We start from the raw sequence: 15,680 nt of genomic DNA on the forward strand, positions 1-15,680 counted from the left end.
TTCCCATGAATGAATAATGAAAAAAAAGATGGGTTGAGGCAGGGGGGCGAAGGTGGACGATGTTATGAGCGAAGGAATTACGTGACAGTCACTTGAAAGTCTTTGTGAGTATATGAGGTAGGGCCAAAGTGAAATACTACAGATGCTGGAAATCAGAAATAAAGACAGAAAATGCTGTCTGACCTGCTGAGTATTTTCAGTATTTTCTGTTTTTATTTGATATTACCAGCACCTGCTGTCCGAGAAAATTAGAGCAGTGATTATGATCTGAAGTTGTTGAATTTGATGTTTGTTGGAAGGCTGTGAGTGCCTAACTTTTGATGAGATGCTGTTCCTCAAGCATGCATTGAGCTTTATTGGAACCATGTAGGAGGCCGAGGGCAGAGAGGTCAGAGTGGGAGTGCAATGAAGAATTAAAAGGAGGTAGGAAGATCAGTTTGGGGTCAAATAGGATGCCATAGCTATGAACAGTCTGGTTCAACCTGAGATTGTCTTAAAGATAGAGAAGAAAAATCCACATGTTCCTGTAAAACTAACATACCAATTGTCTAAATTCATCTTTCAGAAATTCAATGTTTAAAGACTGACCCAGCTTTCCCAAAGAGGTCAGAGGGTAAATGCATCACTCAGTTGGGCACTGAGCTATAAAGAAAGAACAAATTTAGATTCATGTAATACCTTTTGCATCCTCGGCATTTTCCAAAATGATTCACAAACTAATGTAGCCACTGTTGTTATGTCGGCAAACACAGAAGCAAATGACATCAAATTGGGGATGTAGTTAATACGGAGGAGGACTGCGACAAAATACAGGAAGACATGAATAAACTTGCAGAATGGGCATGTAATTGGCAAATTAACTTCAATGTATATAAGTGTGAGGTAACATATTTTGGTAGCAAGAATAAGAAGATTACATATTCCTTGTACAGTACAATAAGAGACTAAATGGTGTAGAGGAACAGAGGGATCGGGGGGGTACAGAAACACAGATCTCTGAAAGTAGTGACACAAGTTCACAAGGCCATAAAAAAGCAAACAAAGCACTGAGGTTTATTTCTAGAGGGATAAAATTGAAAAGCAGAGAAGTTACGTTAAACTTGTATTGAACCTTGGTTCGACCACACTTGCTGCACTGTGAACAGTTCTGGTCTTCATATTATCAAAAGGATGTAGAGGCACTGGAGAAGGTGCAAAAGAGATTTCCTAGAATAATACCAGACCCGAGGGGTTATACGTATCAGGAAAGATTGAAGAGGCGGGAGCACTTTTCTCTAAAAAAGAGAAGACTGAGGGGTGACCAGATAGAGATCTTTAAAATTATGAAAGGATTTGATAGGGTAGACATAGAGAAGATGTTTACACTTACGGGCGAGACCAGAACTAGAGGCCATAAATATAAGATAGTTACTAATAAATCCAAAAGGGAATTCAGGAGAGTGGTTAGTCGCTACCACATGGAGTGGTTGAGTTGAATAGCATAGATGCATACAAAGGGAAGCTAGATAAGCACATGAGAGGGAAAGGAATAGAAGGATATGTTGATGGAGTTAGATGAAATGGGGTGGGAGGAGGCTCATGTGGAGCATTAGCACTGGCATGGACTTGTTGGGCCAAATGGCCTGCTTCTGTGCTGTAAATACTTTGTAATAGCAAAGCCTCAAAAACAGCAAATGAAATGAATGACAAGTCGATCTATTTTTGGTGGCATAGGTTGGGGGAGAAATGTTTGACAGGACACAGGGATAATTATTTGTCCTTTGAATAATACCACGTCCACCTGCACAGGCATTTGTTGTCTTGCCTTAACATCTCATCCAAAGACAGTACCTCCCTTGTGACAATGAAGCGACAGCTTAGGTTGTGTACTCAAGTTCTCGAGTGGCTTGACTGCACAGCCTTCTGACTCAGAGGTGGGAATGCTATCAGTTGAGCAAAGTGACACTATAAAGACTAGGAAGGTCTTGAGTGTAATCCCTGGTGAGTTATCTGAGGTCAGCCAGATAGTAATGAAGGCATGACAATTAGCCTTAGACAGTATTTCAACTCTTAATTGCTACCTAGTGATCCCCATTGAAAGTGAATGCATGGTTGTGAAGTGAGAACAGTATTAGACTTGGCTGCGATGTCGCTACAGTAAAATAACCAGCCACCACTCAATGCTTAGGACTACAGTGAAGAACACTCGTTGCATTTGGGGACTTGAGAGCCAGGAACTTTATCCCAGCAAAATCAAGCATCTCCTGCAGGAGGAAAAAGCATACAAGTGTGGGTGCGGGATGGGGAGAAAATTGTGCACCTGCTTAAATGTTGGCCGTCGACTTTTAAAACGGACTTTCAAAAATCGCACGGAACAAAATGTTAACTTTCCAATACAGAAATCGTCAGCCCCGGTGCAACTGTGATCGAGATTTATGTAAAGCCCCACAACACCCATCATTTCTCAGGCAGATACTCAGGCACCTCAACTAGCATTAAGAGGCGGAGAAATCGTTGGGATGGCAACGGGGCTCGGAAACTAAAGCAGAGAGAAGGCGAGCAGAGGCCGCCTCTTCTCCCGTCTGTAGGGGCGGATCGGTTCAAGTCAGTCACCGAAAACGGCACCAGTTGGACTGCGGTGCTGCTAAACGGCACATTGCACCTTCTGCTACAGACCCCCTCAACCACACACACACAGACTCCAACACAGCGGCTTAAATCGCCCGCCTGTTCCCAGCACTCTCTGGTCTTACCGTTGGTTCGGAGCGGGTGTTTTCAAGCGGCCGGCAACGCCTGTTGACATAATTAATGCAAACAAAGCGAGGAGCCACTGGCTCTCAGCCCGCCTGACCAGCTGTTGTGTACAAGCCGTTACCATGGCGACACCTGAAGGTCCCCGACGGTTAGGACCCCTCGTTACCTTTGGTGCCTGTCATAGAGAAGCGAGAGCAACCTATAGCCGGCAAGCGCTTCAAAATTATATTTAATATAGTGAAAATTATATTCTGGTAAACGCCGAGGGACGCTACTCATCGCTTGGATTTTTTTAAATGACTTTATTTGACATCAAATAATCGGAACATTAATTTGACCTCAAATGAGTAACCTTTCGTACCGGCGGTCCCAGTGATTGACAGTTGTGCAACTGGGGAGATTTATTTAACACGGTTCCCCAAAGGAAGCGGAGACCAGGGTTTACGGTCTCCCGGTGTTGACATTGGGATTAAAGTCGCGCCGCAAACCCGGGCCGACCCACATTCCGACCGTTTGTTTTCGCTGAGTCCGCGACGCCTTGTGGGTGTTGGAGTGCCTTTTGTTCCGAGGCGGTGAGGAAGACTCGTTCTTATGTTGCCGATGAGCTTGCCCTAACTCCGCGCCCTCCCTTCGACTCAGTAAACGTTTGAAGTAAAAGTGCAGCGATTCCTCTCGACGATTTCCTCAAATCACCCTTTCTGAAAATCTTGATTTTTTGACAGTTTCGGAGGAACTACAACTCCCAGCGTACCTGGCGTCGGAGAACCTTCTTCCCCTCACCCCCCAAGACGTTCGGGTGTCCCCGACAGCCAATCAATTGCCGAGTCGGCGTGTTTACGCGTCGCACTGTTGGCGCGCTGCACCCCGGGAGTTGTAGTCACGACTCCTTTGAACGGCGCTCACCGGCCGAGGCGGCTGGACTCCAATCTCCGTCGGTCTTAGCGCGCAGCCCCGTGGCCCCGATCGGTGCGGCAACCAATGAGCTGCCTGTATAATACGTTCGTTATCCGGGATATATACACAATAGGATCCAAGATGGCTGAGTTTGGAGCTTCAAACCACGGGGACTCCGCGCTGAATTATCAAGAAAAAGAGTTAAATGAGAGATTAAAGCGCCTGTATCCAGCTGTGAACGAAGATGACACCCCTCTGCCTCGATCGTGGAGCCCAAAGGACAAGTACAACTATATCGGACTGTCACAGAACAACCTCCGTGTTCACTATAAAGGTAATCTCTGTGGAATAATCTAGGTTAATCCTGTAAAAAAGGGTAACCGACGGGCGATCGTGTTGTGAATAAGTGATGTTTTTTTCTGTCCGTTTAGAGGCGATGATTGGCACCGTGACAGGTAACGATCTTAAAGCTGATTGACGTCACTGGTTGATCTCTTCTGTTTGTGGCTCCTGGAAATGTTTCTTTTTATTTTAAGATGCTGTAATTTTAATAATTTATAAAATCGCCCCTCTGTAAATATGTGATTGTCAAATGTACCCCATTTCTGGCGCTGTGCCCGCTTGTTGAAGTGATTACCAAATGATTTCTGAGCAACAAAGTGCAGATGGTTTCAATGGTGGCAGTGCAGTATCATATTTTGTAGTTACTTAAAATAAACACCCCTTTTTGGCTGAGCTTCTTGTATTGTTTAAAACTAACAATTTTGTTTGTAGTCATCTGACGATGCAGTCGCTTCTATATACGCGTGTATAGTATTAAATGTTTCGACATCTGTTGTGTTGAGATGGATTTACAAAAAAAATGTAATTTATTTGTGCCCTTATGGGTCCTCTTTGCTTTAACACTGACGCAATTCCATGGCGAAAGCTGTCGGCTTTGAATAATTTAGCTGCTAAAATTGCGTAAGGTGTTTCCGAAGGTGATTATTGTTTTTGTTAAATCAGGTCACGGAAAAAATCACAAAGATGCTGCATCGGTTCGTGCAACACACCCGATCCCTGCTGCTTGTGGCATATATTACTTCGAGGTGAAGATCGTTAGCAAAGGCAGAGATGGGTAAGTCCATTGCTGCCGACTCTCTGACATTACGTGACTCTCTCATGGCGGTGGACGATTCCTTAATAATTGCAGCTTTCATTGTTCGCAGGTATATGGGAATCGGACTGTCTGCCCAGGGTGTCAATATGAACCGATTGCCGGGTAAGTAAGTCACGGTTGTGTAATTATTGTTGGTATTTAAAGACATGGTTTGAGTACAAAATAATCAAAACAAGTGCAGATTATTGTTGCTTGTGTTTTTCACTGGGAAGCATAGTTAGTGCATGTTTTTATTCTGATTTCCTGCCTGAAGGTTCCTATGGCCCGGGTCGATCTCTAAAATATCATTTCTTTCGATTTTCCAAACCCAGTAAAACAGGGGCCGTGGTCACGTGCCCGCTCCTGGTACATTTGTTGACATTATTAGCATACGATCACGTGATAACTGCATGCATTGCAGGGAATTGGGATTCACTCTTTGCAGCAGAGAGGCGGCTGAAAGGAAGGATTTGTGTGTGTGTTTTTAATAAGATATCAGCATTTTGATATTGTATTAATGTTATATCTATCTCGATCCAAGCTATTCACAGTGTGGTTGCACTATTCTTGTCTTCGAATTTATGCAATGTGATGTACTGATACCCACATTGAAAGGATGGCACTTTTTTAAAAACTGGAATCAACTTAATATTTGTTCACACATTTGGGCTGTCAGATAATTCTCCCTTTTCCCTGTCTTCTTTCCCCTAAACAAAGCAACATTTTGAAAATCATGTAAATGAACACTTGATTTAATTGTCATTTATATTCAAATTAGTAGATGTGTACAATATTTTTCTCAACATTACTATTTGGCCAGTTGCTGAGGCTTTTTAGTTTTTGGAGGTGCAATACCAAATTAATTGTGATTAGTAAAATATATTTGCTAAAACTGAGAAAAGCTGCCAGATACAAACAACCCAGAGTCTTTATGGCTGATTACAAACCAAGAGATTGTAGTTATATTCAGAGGCAGCAGCAAAAATACATGCCTGTTAGCTATGTATCTCTTGCGTGTATTTTTCCAGGAATTAGGTGATGAGTTTAAATAAAGTTTTTGACCTGATAATTTACTAGTTTGTCATCTGACACTTGGCATTCCAAAATTCCTTCACATAACTCTATCAAATGTAACAAAGCTGCTGTATAGAACCTTCTTCCTCCGCCCGTCCCTCCTCCCCTCCTCCCCTAAAGGTGATGACTCATGTTGGTTATGATTCCATGGACACTGACAATTATCTGATGACTACCCTTGATTTGTGAATCTAGACAGTGAGTTGGTGTGGGTACATTATTTGAAAGTGCTTTAAAGGAGTATCACAGTTAGTGTAATCCCACCCTTCCCTATTGTTGCTGTATCTGGTTTCCTGAAGCAGAAGTTTGGTTCACTTTCAGAGTAGAAAACCTGGCCGATGATTTTTTTTCCCTTTTTGACCTCAGTATGCTGAAGTTAAGTGTAGTGCTTGAACTATCGTACCACCTCACTTGGCACAAACTTTAGATCGAACCTAGAATCTTGCCGCACAGGACGCCATTTGGCCCATTGTGCCTGTGCCGGTTCTTTTAAAGAGCTGTCCTACTAGACCCTCTCCCATGCCAAGGATGTTCCCGATGGCAGGGAAGTCCAGAACCAGGGGTCACAGTCTAAAGATAAGGGGTAAGCCATTTAGGACAGAGTTGAGGAGGAATTTCTTCACCCAGAGAGTGGTGAACCTGTGGAATTCTCTACCACAGAAGGCAGTGGAGGCCAATTCATTAAATATATTCAAGAAGGAGTTAGATATATTTTTTAAGGCTAAAGGGATATGGGGAGAAGGCAGGGACAGGGTACTGAATTTGGATGATCAGCCATGATCTCATTGAATGGCGGAGCAGGCTCGAGGGGCCGAATGGCCTACTCCTGCTCCTATCTTCTATGTTTCCCCATAGCCCTGCAAATTATTTGTTGTCAAGCGTGTATATATATCCAATTCCCTTTTGAAAGTTACTATTGAATCAGCATCCACCACCTTTTCAGGCAGTGCATTCTAGATCATAACTCGCTGAGCATACTGGGATCAAGAGGGGAAAAAAATCATTGGCCAGGTTTTCTACTCTGAATGGGAACCAAACTTCTGCTTCAGGAAACCAGACTTGGCAACAATCGGGAAGGGTGGGATTAAACTAGTTGTGATACCCCTATTAAAACACTTTCAAATAACGTACCCGCACTAACTCCCCTCTGATTCTTTTGTCAATTAACTTAAATCTGTGTCCTCTGGTTACTGACCATCCTGCCAGTGGAAACAGTTTCTTATTTACTATACCAAAACCCTTCATAATTTTGAACACCTATTAAATTTCCCCATAACCTTCTAATCTCTAAGGAGAACCTGCACCGTGTGGCTTTTTACTTACACAGTCGGAACACCAGGATGTAGCATTTACTTACAGGGTTGTTCAGGGAGAGCAAACAACTTTTTTTAGATAGAGCAGAAACCATATTGGTAATAATTAAATCTTGAAGTCTCAACAATAATATGTATATCGTTCATTCTAATGTAGGAGAATATCTCTTGAGCTCTTCAAGGTAGTGAAAACAATTTATAAGGAGTAGATTGAGGTGGAACAGAAGGTTGAAGGGATAATGTTGAAAGGAAGAGTGAGAGAAAATGCAGAGTGAATTGGCTTTGGATGCGGATCCAAAGGGCAAGAATAATGGCTGGAAGCTTGGCCTCCGGTGAGGGAGAGGGCAATAATGTGGAATCCAAGGAATAAAGGATGTGATCTGGAGCATACAGCTGTAGGGTGTTGATGGAGCTTGACGAGGGGAGGGCTGATAAGTGTGCAGGGCAAGAGGTGACATGGGCCATAAGTGTTCTGAATTAACTGGCATTTATGAAAGATGCATGTGGGGGCTTATTAGAGCAATCCAAGGAGTCAATTGGTGAGGCGACGAAGCATGCATTCGTTTTTTGGAAGTGCAGGGAGAGGGATAGCAAGCGGGCAGTTTTGTGGAAGTCAAAAAATGTGGCTTTGACAAATGACCTGAGGTACGGTAAGAAGAGCAACTCAGGGTTGACCAGAAAACCAGGATTATAAGTATATTAAGGTTAAGAGGATAACTAGGGAAAAAATAGGGCCCATTAGGGACAAAAGTGGCAATCTGTGTGTGGAGCCGGAAGATGTAGGAGGGGTTCTAAATGAATTTTTTGCATCTGTTTTCACTATGGAGAAGGACGATGTAGACATAGAAATAGGGCGGGGGGACTGTGATATGCTCGAACATATTAACATCGAGAGGGAGGAGGTATTGGCGGTTTTAGCAGGCCTAAAAATGGATAAATCCCCAGGCCCGGACGAAATGTATCCCAGGTTGCTGTGTGAGGCAAAGGAAGAGATTGCGGGGGCTCTAACACATATATTCAGGACCTCTCTGGCCACAGGGGATGTGCCAGAGGACTGGAGAACCGCTAATGTAGTACCATTATTCAAGAAGGGAAGTAGGGAAAAACCGGGGAACTACAGGCCAGTGAGCCTAACATCAGTGGTAGGAAAATTATTGGAAAAAATTCTGAGGGACAAAATTAGTCTCCACTTGGAGAGGCAAGGATTAATCAGGGATAGTCAACATGGCTTTGTCAAGGGAAGATCATGTCTGACTAATTTGATTGAATTTTTTGAGGGGGTGACTAGGTGTGTGGATGAGGGTAACGCAGTGGATGTGGTATACATGGATTTCAGTAAGGCCTTCGATAAAGTCCTGCAGAGGAGACTGGTCAAGAAGGTAAGAGCCCATGGAATCCAGGGTGCCTTGGCACATTGGATCCAAAACTGGCTTAGTGGCAGAAGGCAGAGGGTGATGGTCGAAGGTTGTTTTTGTGACTGGAAGCCTGTGGCCAGTGGGGTACCACAGGGATCGGTGCTGGGTCCCTTGCTGTTTGTGGTCTACATTAATGACTTGGATATGAATGTAAAAGGTATGATCAGTAAGTTCGCGGATGATATAAAAATTGGTAGGGTGGTAAATAGCGAGGAGGGTAGCCTCAATCTGCAGGACGATATAGATGGGTTGGTCAGATGGGCGGAACAGTGGCAAATGGAATTTAACCCGGGAAAGTGCGAGGGATGCACTTTGGGGGGACTAACAAGGCAAGGGAATACACAATGAATGGTAAGATCCTAGGCAAGACGGAGGGTCAGAGGGATCTGGGTGTGCAAGTACACAGATCCCTGAAGGCGGCGGAACAGGTGGATAAGGTGGTAAAAAAGGCATATGGGATACTTGCCTTCATTAGCCGAGGCATAGAATATAAGAGCAAGGAGGTTATGATGGAGCTGTATAAAACACTGGTTAGGCCACAGCTGGAATACTGTGTGCAGTTCTGGTCGCCACACTACAGGAAGGATGTGAACGCTTTGGAGAGGGTGTAGAGGAGATTCACCAGGATGTTACCAGGGCTGGAGCGCTTCAGCTATGAAGAGAGACTGGGCAGATTGGGTTTATTTTCCTTGGAGCAGAGGAGGCTGAGGGGGGACATGATTGAGGTGTACAAAATTATGAGGGGCATAGATAGGATGGATACTGAGGAGCTTTTTCCCTTAGTAGAAGGGTCAATAACTAGGGGGCATAGATTCAAGGTAAAGGGCGGGAGGTTTAGAGGGGATTTGAGAAAGAACTTTTTCACCCAGAGGGTGGTTGGAGTCTGGAACTCACTGCCTGAAAGGGTTGTGGAGGCAGGAACCCTCACAACATTTAAGAAGCATTTGGATGAGCACTTGAAATGCCATAGCATACAAGGCTACGGACCAAATGCTGGAATATGGGATTAGATTAGACAGGGCTTGATGGCCGGCGCGGACACGATGGGCCGAAGGGCCTCTATCCGTGCTGTATAACTCTATGACTCTATACACCACATAGTTCAACCTGAGCAGGCACGTGGGAAAGTGGAATTAATAATGAAAGGAATAAATTTTGTTTAACTTAGAATCATAGAATGATACAGCGCAGAAGGAGGCTGTATCATTCTATGATTCTATCATTCTGTGCTTGTGCCAGCTCTTTGAAAGAGCTATCAAATTAGTTTCATTCCTCCGCTCTTGCCCCATAGCCATGCAAATTTTTCCCTTTCAAGTATTTATCCAATTCCCTTTTGAAAGTTATTATTGCACCTGCTTCCACCACCCTTTCATTCATCTGCATTCCAGATCACAGCTCGCTGTGTATAAACATTCTCCTCATCTCGCCTCTGGTTCTTTTGCAATTACCGTAAACTTATGTTTCAAATCGTTGTACAGAGTACAACATAATTTGTTTGCCTCTAGTAGGATATTGTGACAGTTTAAAGATTAAGTTATTGTTTTGGGTCCCAACAATTGAGTAACCTTTGAATAATCTTGCATCATGATCGTTCATGTACAACAGAATATCAAATTGCAAAATGGGTCAAAGGTTGTCATGTGGAATGGAATTAGTGTTTGCAATTGCGTTTCACGTGATGAAGAGATGTACAAGGCGTATTTTTGAAAAAAATACGCAGTAAGATTAACCGAAATACTGTTTTGCATCATTAACATGAGTATGTCACTAGTTATTTTTTACATATATTCAAGGATACAAATCTCAGGAGCTTTAGATGGATTATGCTTGTGGTTAATTCTTGCTCATAGTCTTCGGTAATAAATTTGTGTTATAATGTACTTTTGAGTTATAATTTGTTGATAAAGTATACTTTCTTGATAAAGTAGCCACATCTTTTAACAGTGAATAGTGATTTTTTTTGTTTGCACAGCATCCTCCTTCATTAAAGGTTTAATTTACTTTTATTTTTTGTTCATGGGATGTGTCCAGGCCAGCATTTATTGCCCATCCCTAATTGCCCTTGAGAAGGTGGTGGTGACCTGCCTTCTTGAACCACTGCAGTCTGTGTAGTGAAGGTACTCCCACAGTGCTGTTCGGGAGCGAGTTCCAGGATTTTGAACCAGTGACGATGAAGGAATGGCGATATATTTCCAATTCAGGATTGTGTGTGACATGGAGGTGGAGGTGTTCCCATGCGCTTCTAGATGGTAGAGGTCGCGGGCTTGGGAGGTGCTGGTGAAGGCCTGCAGTGCATCTTGTAGATGGTACACACTGCAGCAATGGTGTACCAGTGGTGGAGGGAGTAAATGTTTAAGTTGGTAGATGGGGTGCAAATCAAGTGGGCTTCTTTAGTGTGGCAGGTATGGGGATCCAGAAGGTAGCATTGGAGGAGCCTCAGCCCTTGCACCTGTCCAACAGGTACAAGGTTCTTGCAGCCTGTGTGGACGAGAGCAGGGACTGCAGGGAGGATGAGCAAACTGACCACCACCGTGGTACAGGGGGCCATTCAAGTGGGGGGAGTAAAAAGGAATGTAGTAGTGGTAGGGGACAATATAGTTAGGGGGATAGATACTGTTCTCTGCAGCCGAGAGAGTGAGTCCCGAAGGCTGTGTAGCCTGCCCGGTGACAGGTTTAAGGATATCTCCTCGGGGCTGGAGAGGAATTTGGAGTGGGAGGGGAAGGATCCAGTTGTCGTGGTCCATGTAGGTACCAACGACATAGGTAGGACTTAAGAAAGAGGATCTGCTGAGGGAGTATGAGCAGCTAGGGGCTAAATTAAAAAACAGAACCGCAAAGCTAATAATCTCTGGATTGCTGCCTGAGCCACGAGCAAATTGGCATAGGGTCAGTAAGATCAGAAAGTTGAATGCGTGGCTCAAGGATTGGTGTGGGAGAAATGGGTTTCGATTCATGGAGCACTGGCACTAGTGCTGGGGAAAGAGGGAGCTGTTCCCTTGGGACGGGCTTCACTTGAACTGTGCTAGGACCAGTGTCCTGGCGAATCGAATAACTAGGGCTGTAGATAAGACTAAACAAAATAGAGGGGGGAGGGTTCAGGTGAGGGGAAACTTGGCAAGTTCAAGAGAAATAAAAGGCAATAGTGCAGGGTAGCGATAGGGGTAATGATAACCAGAGTGTGACAGGAAGGGACAGAGCATACAAGTATAAGAGTGCACCAGGAAATAGGGTCAGAGTAGGGAAAAATGGTAAAAAGACAGAATTAAAGGCTCTTTATCTGAATGCACACAGCATTCGTAACAAGATAGCTGAATTGACGGCACAAATAGGAATAAATGGGTGTGATCTGATAGCCATTACAGAGACATGGTTGCAAGGTGACCAAGGCTGGGAACTGAATATTCATGGGTATTGTGACATTTCGGAAGGATAGGCAGAAAGGAAAAGGAGGTGGGCTAGCTCTGTTAATAAAGGATAAGATCAGTACAGTGGTGAGAAATGATCTTGGCTCGGAAGATCAAGATGTAGAATCAGTTTGGGTATAGCTAAGAAATAAGGGAAAGAAGTCACTGGTGGGAGTAGTCTATAGGCCCCTTAACAGTAGCTACAATGTAGGACAAAGTATTAATCGAGGAAATAATGGGGCTTGTAAGAAAGGTACTGCAATAATTGTGGGTGATTTTATTCTTCATATAGATTGGGCAAATCAAATTGGCAATGGTAGCCTTGAGGACGAGTTCATAGAGTGTATTCAGAACAGTTTCTTAGAACAATACACTGTGGAACCAACCAGGGAACAGGCTATTTTAGATCTGGTAATGTGTGATGAGACAGGATTCATTAATCATCTCATAGTAAAGGGTCCTCTAGGGAAGAGTGATCATAACATGAAAGAATTTCACATTCAGTTTGAGGGTGAGAAACTTGGGTCTGAAATTAGTGTCTTAAACTTAAAGGCAATTACAAAGGTATGAAGACAGAGTTGGCTAAAGTGGACTGCGAAAATAGATTAAAAAGTAAGACGGTAGATAAGCAGTGGCAAACTTTTAAGGAGATATTTCATAACTCTCAACAAAGATATATTCCAGTGAGAAAGAAAGACTCCACGAGAAGGATGAACCATCCGTGGGTAACTAAGGAAGTTAATGAGAGTATAAAATTGAAAGAAAAGGCATACAATGTTGCGAAGATTAGTGGTAGGCCAGAAGATTGGGACATTTTTAGAAACTTGCAAGGCATGACTTAAAACAATAATAAAGGTGGAGAAAATAGATTGAGAGTAAACTAGCAAGAAATATAAAAACAGACAGTAAGAGCTTCTACAAGTATATAAAAAGAGGGTAGCTAAAGTAAACTTTGGGCCCTTGGAGGATGAGACTGGGGAATTAACAATGGGAAATAAGGAAATGGCAGAGACTTTGAACAAATATTTTGTATCTGTCTTCACGGTAGAAGACACAAAAGGCATCCCAATAATAGTGGCTAAAGGGAGGGAGGAACTTAAAACAATCATATCATTAGAGGAAAAAGTACTAGGCAAACTAATGGGACTAAAGGCTGACAAGTCCACTGGACCTGATGGCCTGTATCCTAGGGTCTTAAAAGAAGTGGCTGCAGAGATCGTGGATGCATTGGTTGTAATCTTCCAAAATTCCCTAAATTCTGGAAAGGTCCCAGCGGATTGGAAAACCGCCAATATAACGCCCCTATTCATGAAAGGAGGGAGACAGAAAGCAGGAAACTATAGGCCAGTTAGCCTAACATCTGTCATTGGGAAAATGCTGGAATTCATTATTAAGAAAGTAGTAGCAGGACATCTAGAAAATCATAATACAATCAAGCAGAGTCGACATGGTTTTATGAAAGGGAAATCATGTTTGACAAATTTATTAGAGTTCTTTTGAGGATGTAACGAGCAGGGTGGATAAAGGGGAACCAATAGATGTAGTGTATTTGGATTTCAAAAAGGCATTCGATAAGGTGCCACATAAAAGGTTACTGCACAAGATAAGAGCTCATGGTTGGGGGTAATATATTAACATGGATAGAGGATTGGCGAACTAACAGAAAGCGGAGAGTCGTGATAAATGGGTCATTTAGTGAGGTGCCACAGGGATCAGTGCTGGGGCCTCAATTATTTACAATCTACAGGAAACTCTCTTTTAACCGGCACCTAAATAACCGGCAATCTCTGTTAACCGGCAAAATTCAGGAGTAGTTTCAGGTAAGTTTCACTTCATATTAGTGGCAGTTCCTGGATCTGTGGCAGTGTAACTGGGGTTCGTGCACTTGTTGCTAAGCAACAGGGACGCTTGGTCTGTGGCCGGAGTTCCTGCACATGTTGCTAAGCAGGGAAGCCTGGATTTGTTGCTGTGTACGGAGCTCTCGTATCTTTTAACTATACCTCTCTGTAATCCGGACTTTTTGATAAACCAGCACCACGCCGGTCCCGTTGGTGCCGGATAATAAAGAGTTTCCTGTGTATTAATGACTTGGATGAAGCGACCGAGTGTACTGTAGCCAAATTTGTTGACGATACAAATAAGGTGGGAAAGCAAGTTGTGAGGAGGACACAAGGAGTCTGCAAAGGGATATGGATAGGTTAAGTGAGTGGGAAAGAATTTGGCAGATGGAGTATAATGTGGGAAAATGTGAGGTTATCCACTTTGGTAAGAAGAATAGAAAAGCAAAATATTATTTAAATGGAGAGAGACTACAGAGTGCTGTGGTAGAGAGGGATCTGGGTGTCCTCGTACATGAAACACAGAAAGTTAGCATGCAGGTACAGCAGGTAATTAGGAAGGCAAATGGAATGTTGGCCTTTATTGCAAGGGGAATGGAGTATAAAAGGAGGGAATTCTTGCTACAACTGTACAGGGCGTTGGTGAGACCACACCTAGAGTACTGTGTCTCAGGATATGGGATAGGACATTTAGGACTGAGATGAGGAGAAATTTCTTCACTCAGAGGGTGGTGAACCTGTGGAATTCTCTATCACAGGAGGCTGTGGAGGCCAAGTCACTGAATATATTTAAGAAAGAGATAGATCGATTTCTAGACACAAAAGGCATCAAGGGGTATGGGGAGAGAGCGGGAATATTGAATTGAGATAGAGGATCAGCCATGATATTGAATGGCAGAGCAGGCGTGAAGGACCGAATGGCCTACTCCTGCTCCTATGTTTCTATGTACAGTTTTGGTCTCCTTATTTAAGGAGGGATATACTTGCATTGGAGGCAGTTCAGTGAAGGTTCACTATGTTGATACTTGGGATGAAGGGATTGTCTTATGAGGAAAGGTTGAGCAGGTTGGGCCTATACTCCTTGGAGTTTAGAAGAATGAGAGGTGACCTTCTTGAAATATATAAGAATCTGAGGTGGCTTGACAGGGTAGCTGCTGAGAGGATGTTGCCCCTCGTGGGGAAATCTAGAACTAGGGGGCATAGTTTCAGAATAAGGTGTCATCCATTTAAGACGGAGATGAGGAGGAATTTCTTCTCTGAGGGTCTACCCCAAAGAGCTGTGGAGGCCGAGTCATTGAATATATTCAAGGGTGACATAGACAGGTTTTTGAACTACAGGGAAGTCAAGGATTATGGGGAACAGGCAGAAAAGTGGAGTTGAGTCCAAAATCAGATCAACCATGATTTTATTGAATGGCGGAGCAGGCTCGAGGGGCCGAATGGCCTGCTCCTGCTCCTATTTCTTATGTTGTTATCACACTCCTGACTTGGAACTTGTAGATGGTGGAAAGGCTTTGAGGAGTCAGGATGTGAGTCACTCGTCGCAGAATACCCAGCCTCTGACCCACTCTTGTTGCCACAGTATTTATGTGGCTGGTCCAGTTAAGTTTCTGGTCAATGGTGACCCCCCCAGGATGTTGATGGTGCGGATTTGGCGATGGTAATGTCGTTGAGTGTCAAGGGTGGTGGTAAGATTCTCTTATTTGTTCATCCCTGTCTGGCATAAAAATAAAACAAAAAAGGTGGCTAACAAGGGAAATTAGGGATAGCATAAGATCCAAGGAGAGGACATTTAAATTGGCCAGAAAAAGCAGCAAACCTGAAGATTGGGAGCAGTTTAGGATTCAGCAAAAGAGGACAAAGGGATTAAT

The 15,680-nt window shown here is 43.5% G+C and overlaps 2 protein-coding genes across 4 annotated transcripts in view; one reads left to right on the forward strand and one right to left on the reverse strand.

Moving 5' to 3' along the window:
• Positions 1 to 2,874, reverse strand: part of tsnaxip1 (translin-associated factor X interacting protein 1) — a 158,356-nt gene extending 155,482 nt beyond the window's left edge. Inside the window, exon 1 of one of the 2 annotated variants that reach the window (XM_085991314.1) lies at positions 2,733 to 2,861. In XM_085991314.1, the coding sequence (XP_085847440.1) occupies positions 2,733 to 2,857 (125 nt within the window). In that variant the 5' untranslated portion in view covers positions 2,858 to 2,861. Of the gene's footprint in view, positions 1 to 2,732 lie in introns of both variants that reach the window. The other variant, XM_085991315.1, reaches the window with a different exon arrangement.
• Positions 2,819 to 15,680, forward strand: part of ranbp10 (RAN binding protein 10) — a 218,887-nt gene continuing 206,025 nt past the window's right edge. For both annotated transcript variants that reach the window (XM_085991316.1, XM_085991317.1), the window contains exons 1-3: positions 2,819 to 3,961; positions 4,633 to 4,744; positions 4,836 to 4,888. In XM_085991316.1, the coding sequence (XP_085847442.1) occupies positions 3,712 to 3,961; positions 4,633 to 4,744; positions 4,836 to 4,888 (415 nt within the window). In that variant the 5' untranslated portion in view covers positions 2,819 to 3,711. The remainder of the gene's footprint in view (positions 3,962 to 4,632; positions 4,745 to 4,835; positions 4,889 to 15,680) is intronic.

Source organism: Somniosus microcephalus, chromosome 6 (assembly GCF_052327205.1).
Source record: "Somniosus microcephalus isolate GS21.2 chromosome 6, FLI_Smic_1.0, whole genome shotgun sequence".
Lineage (NCBI taxonomy): Eukaryota > Metazoa > Chordata > Chondrichthyes > Squaliformes > Somniosidae > Somniosus > Somniosus microcephalus.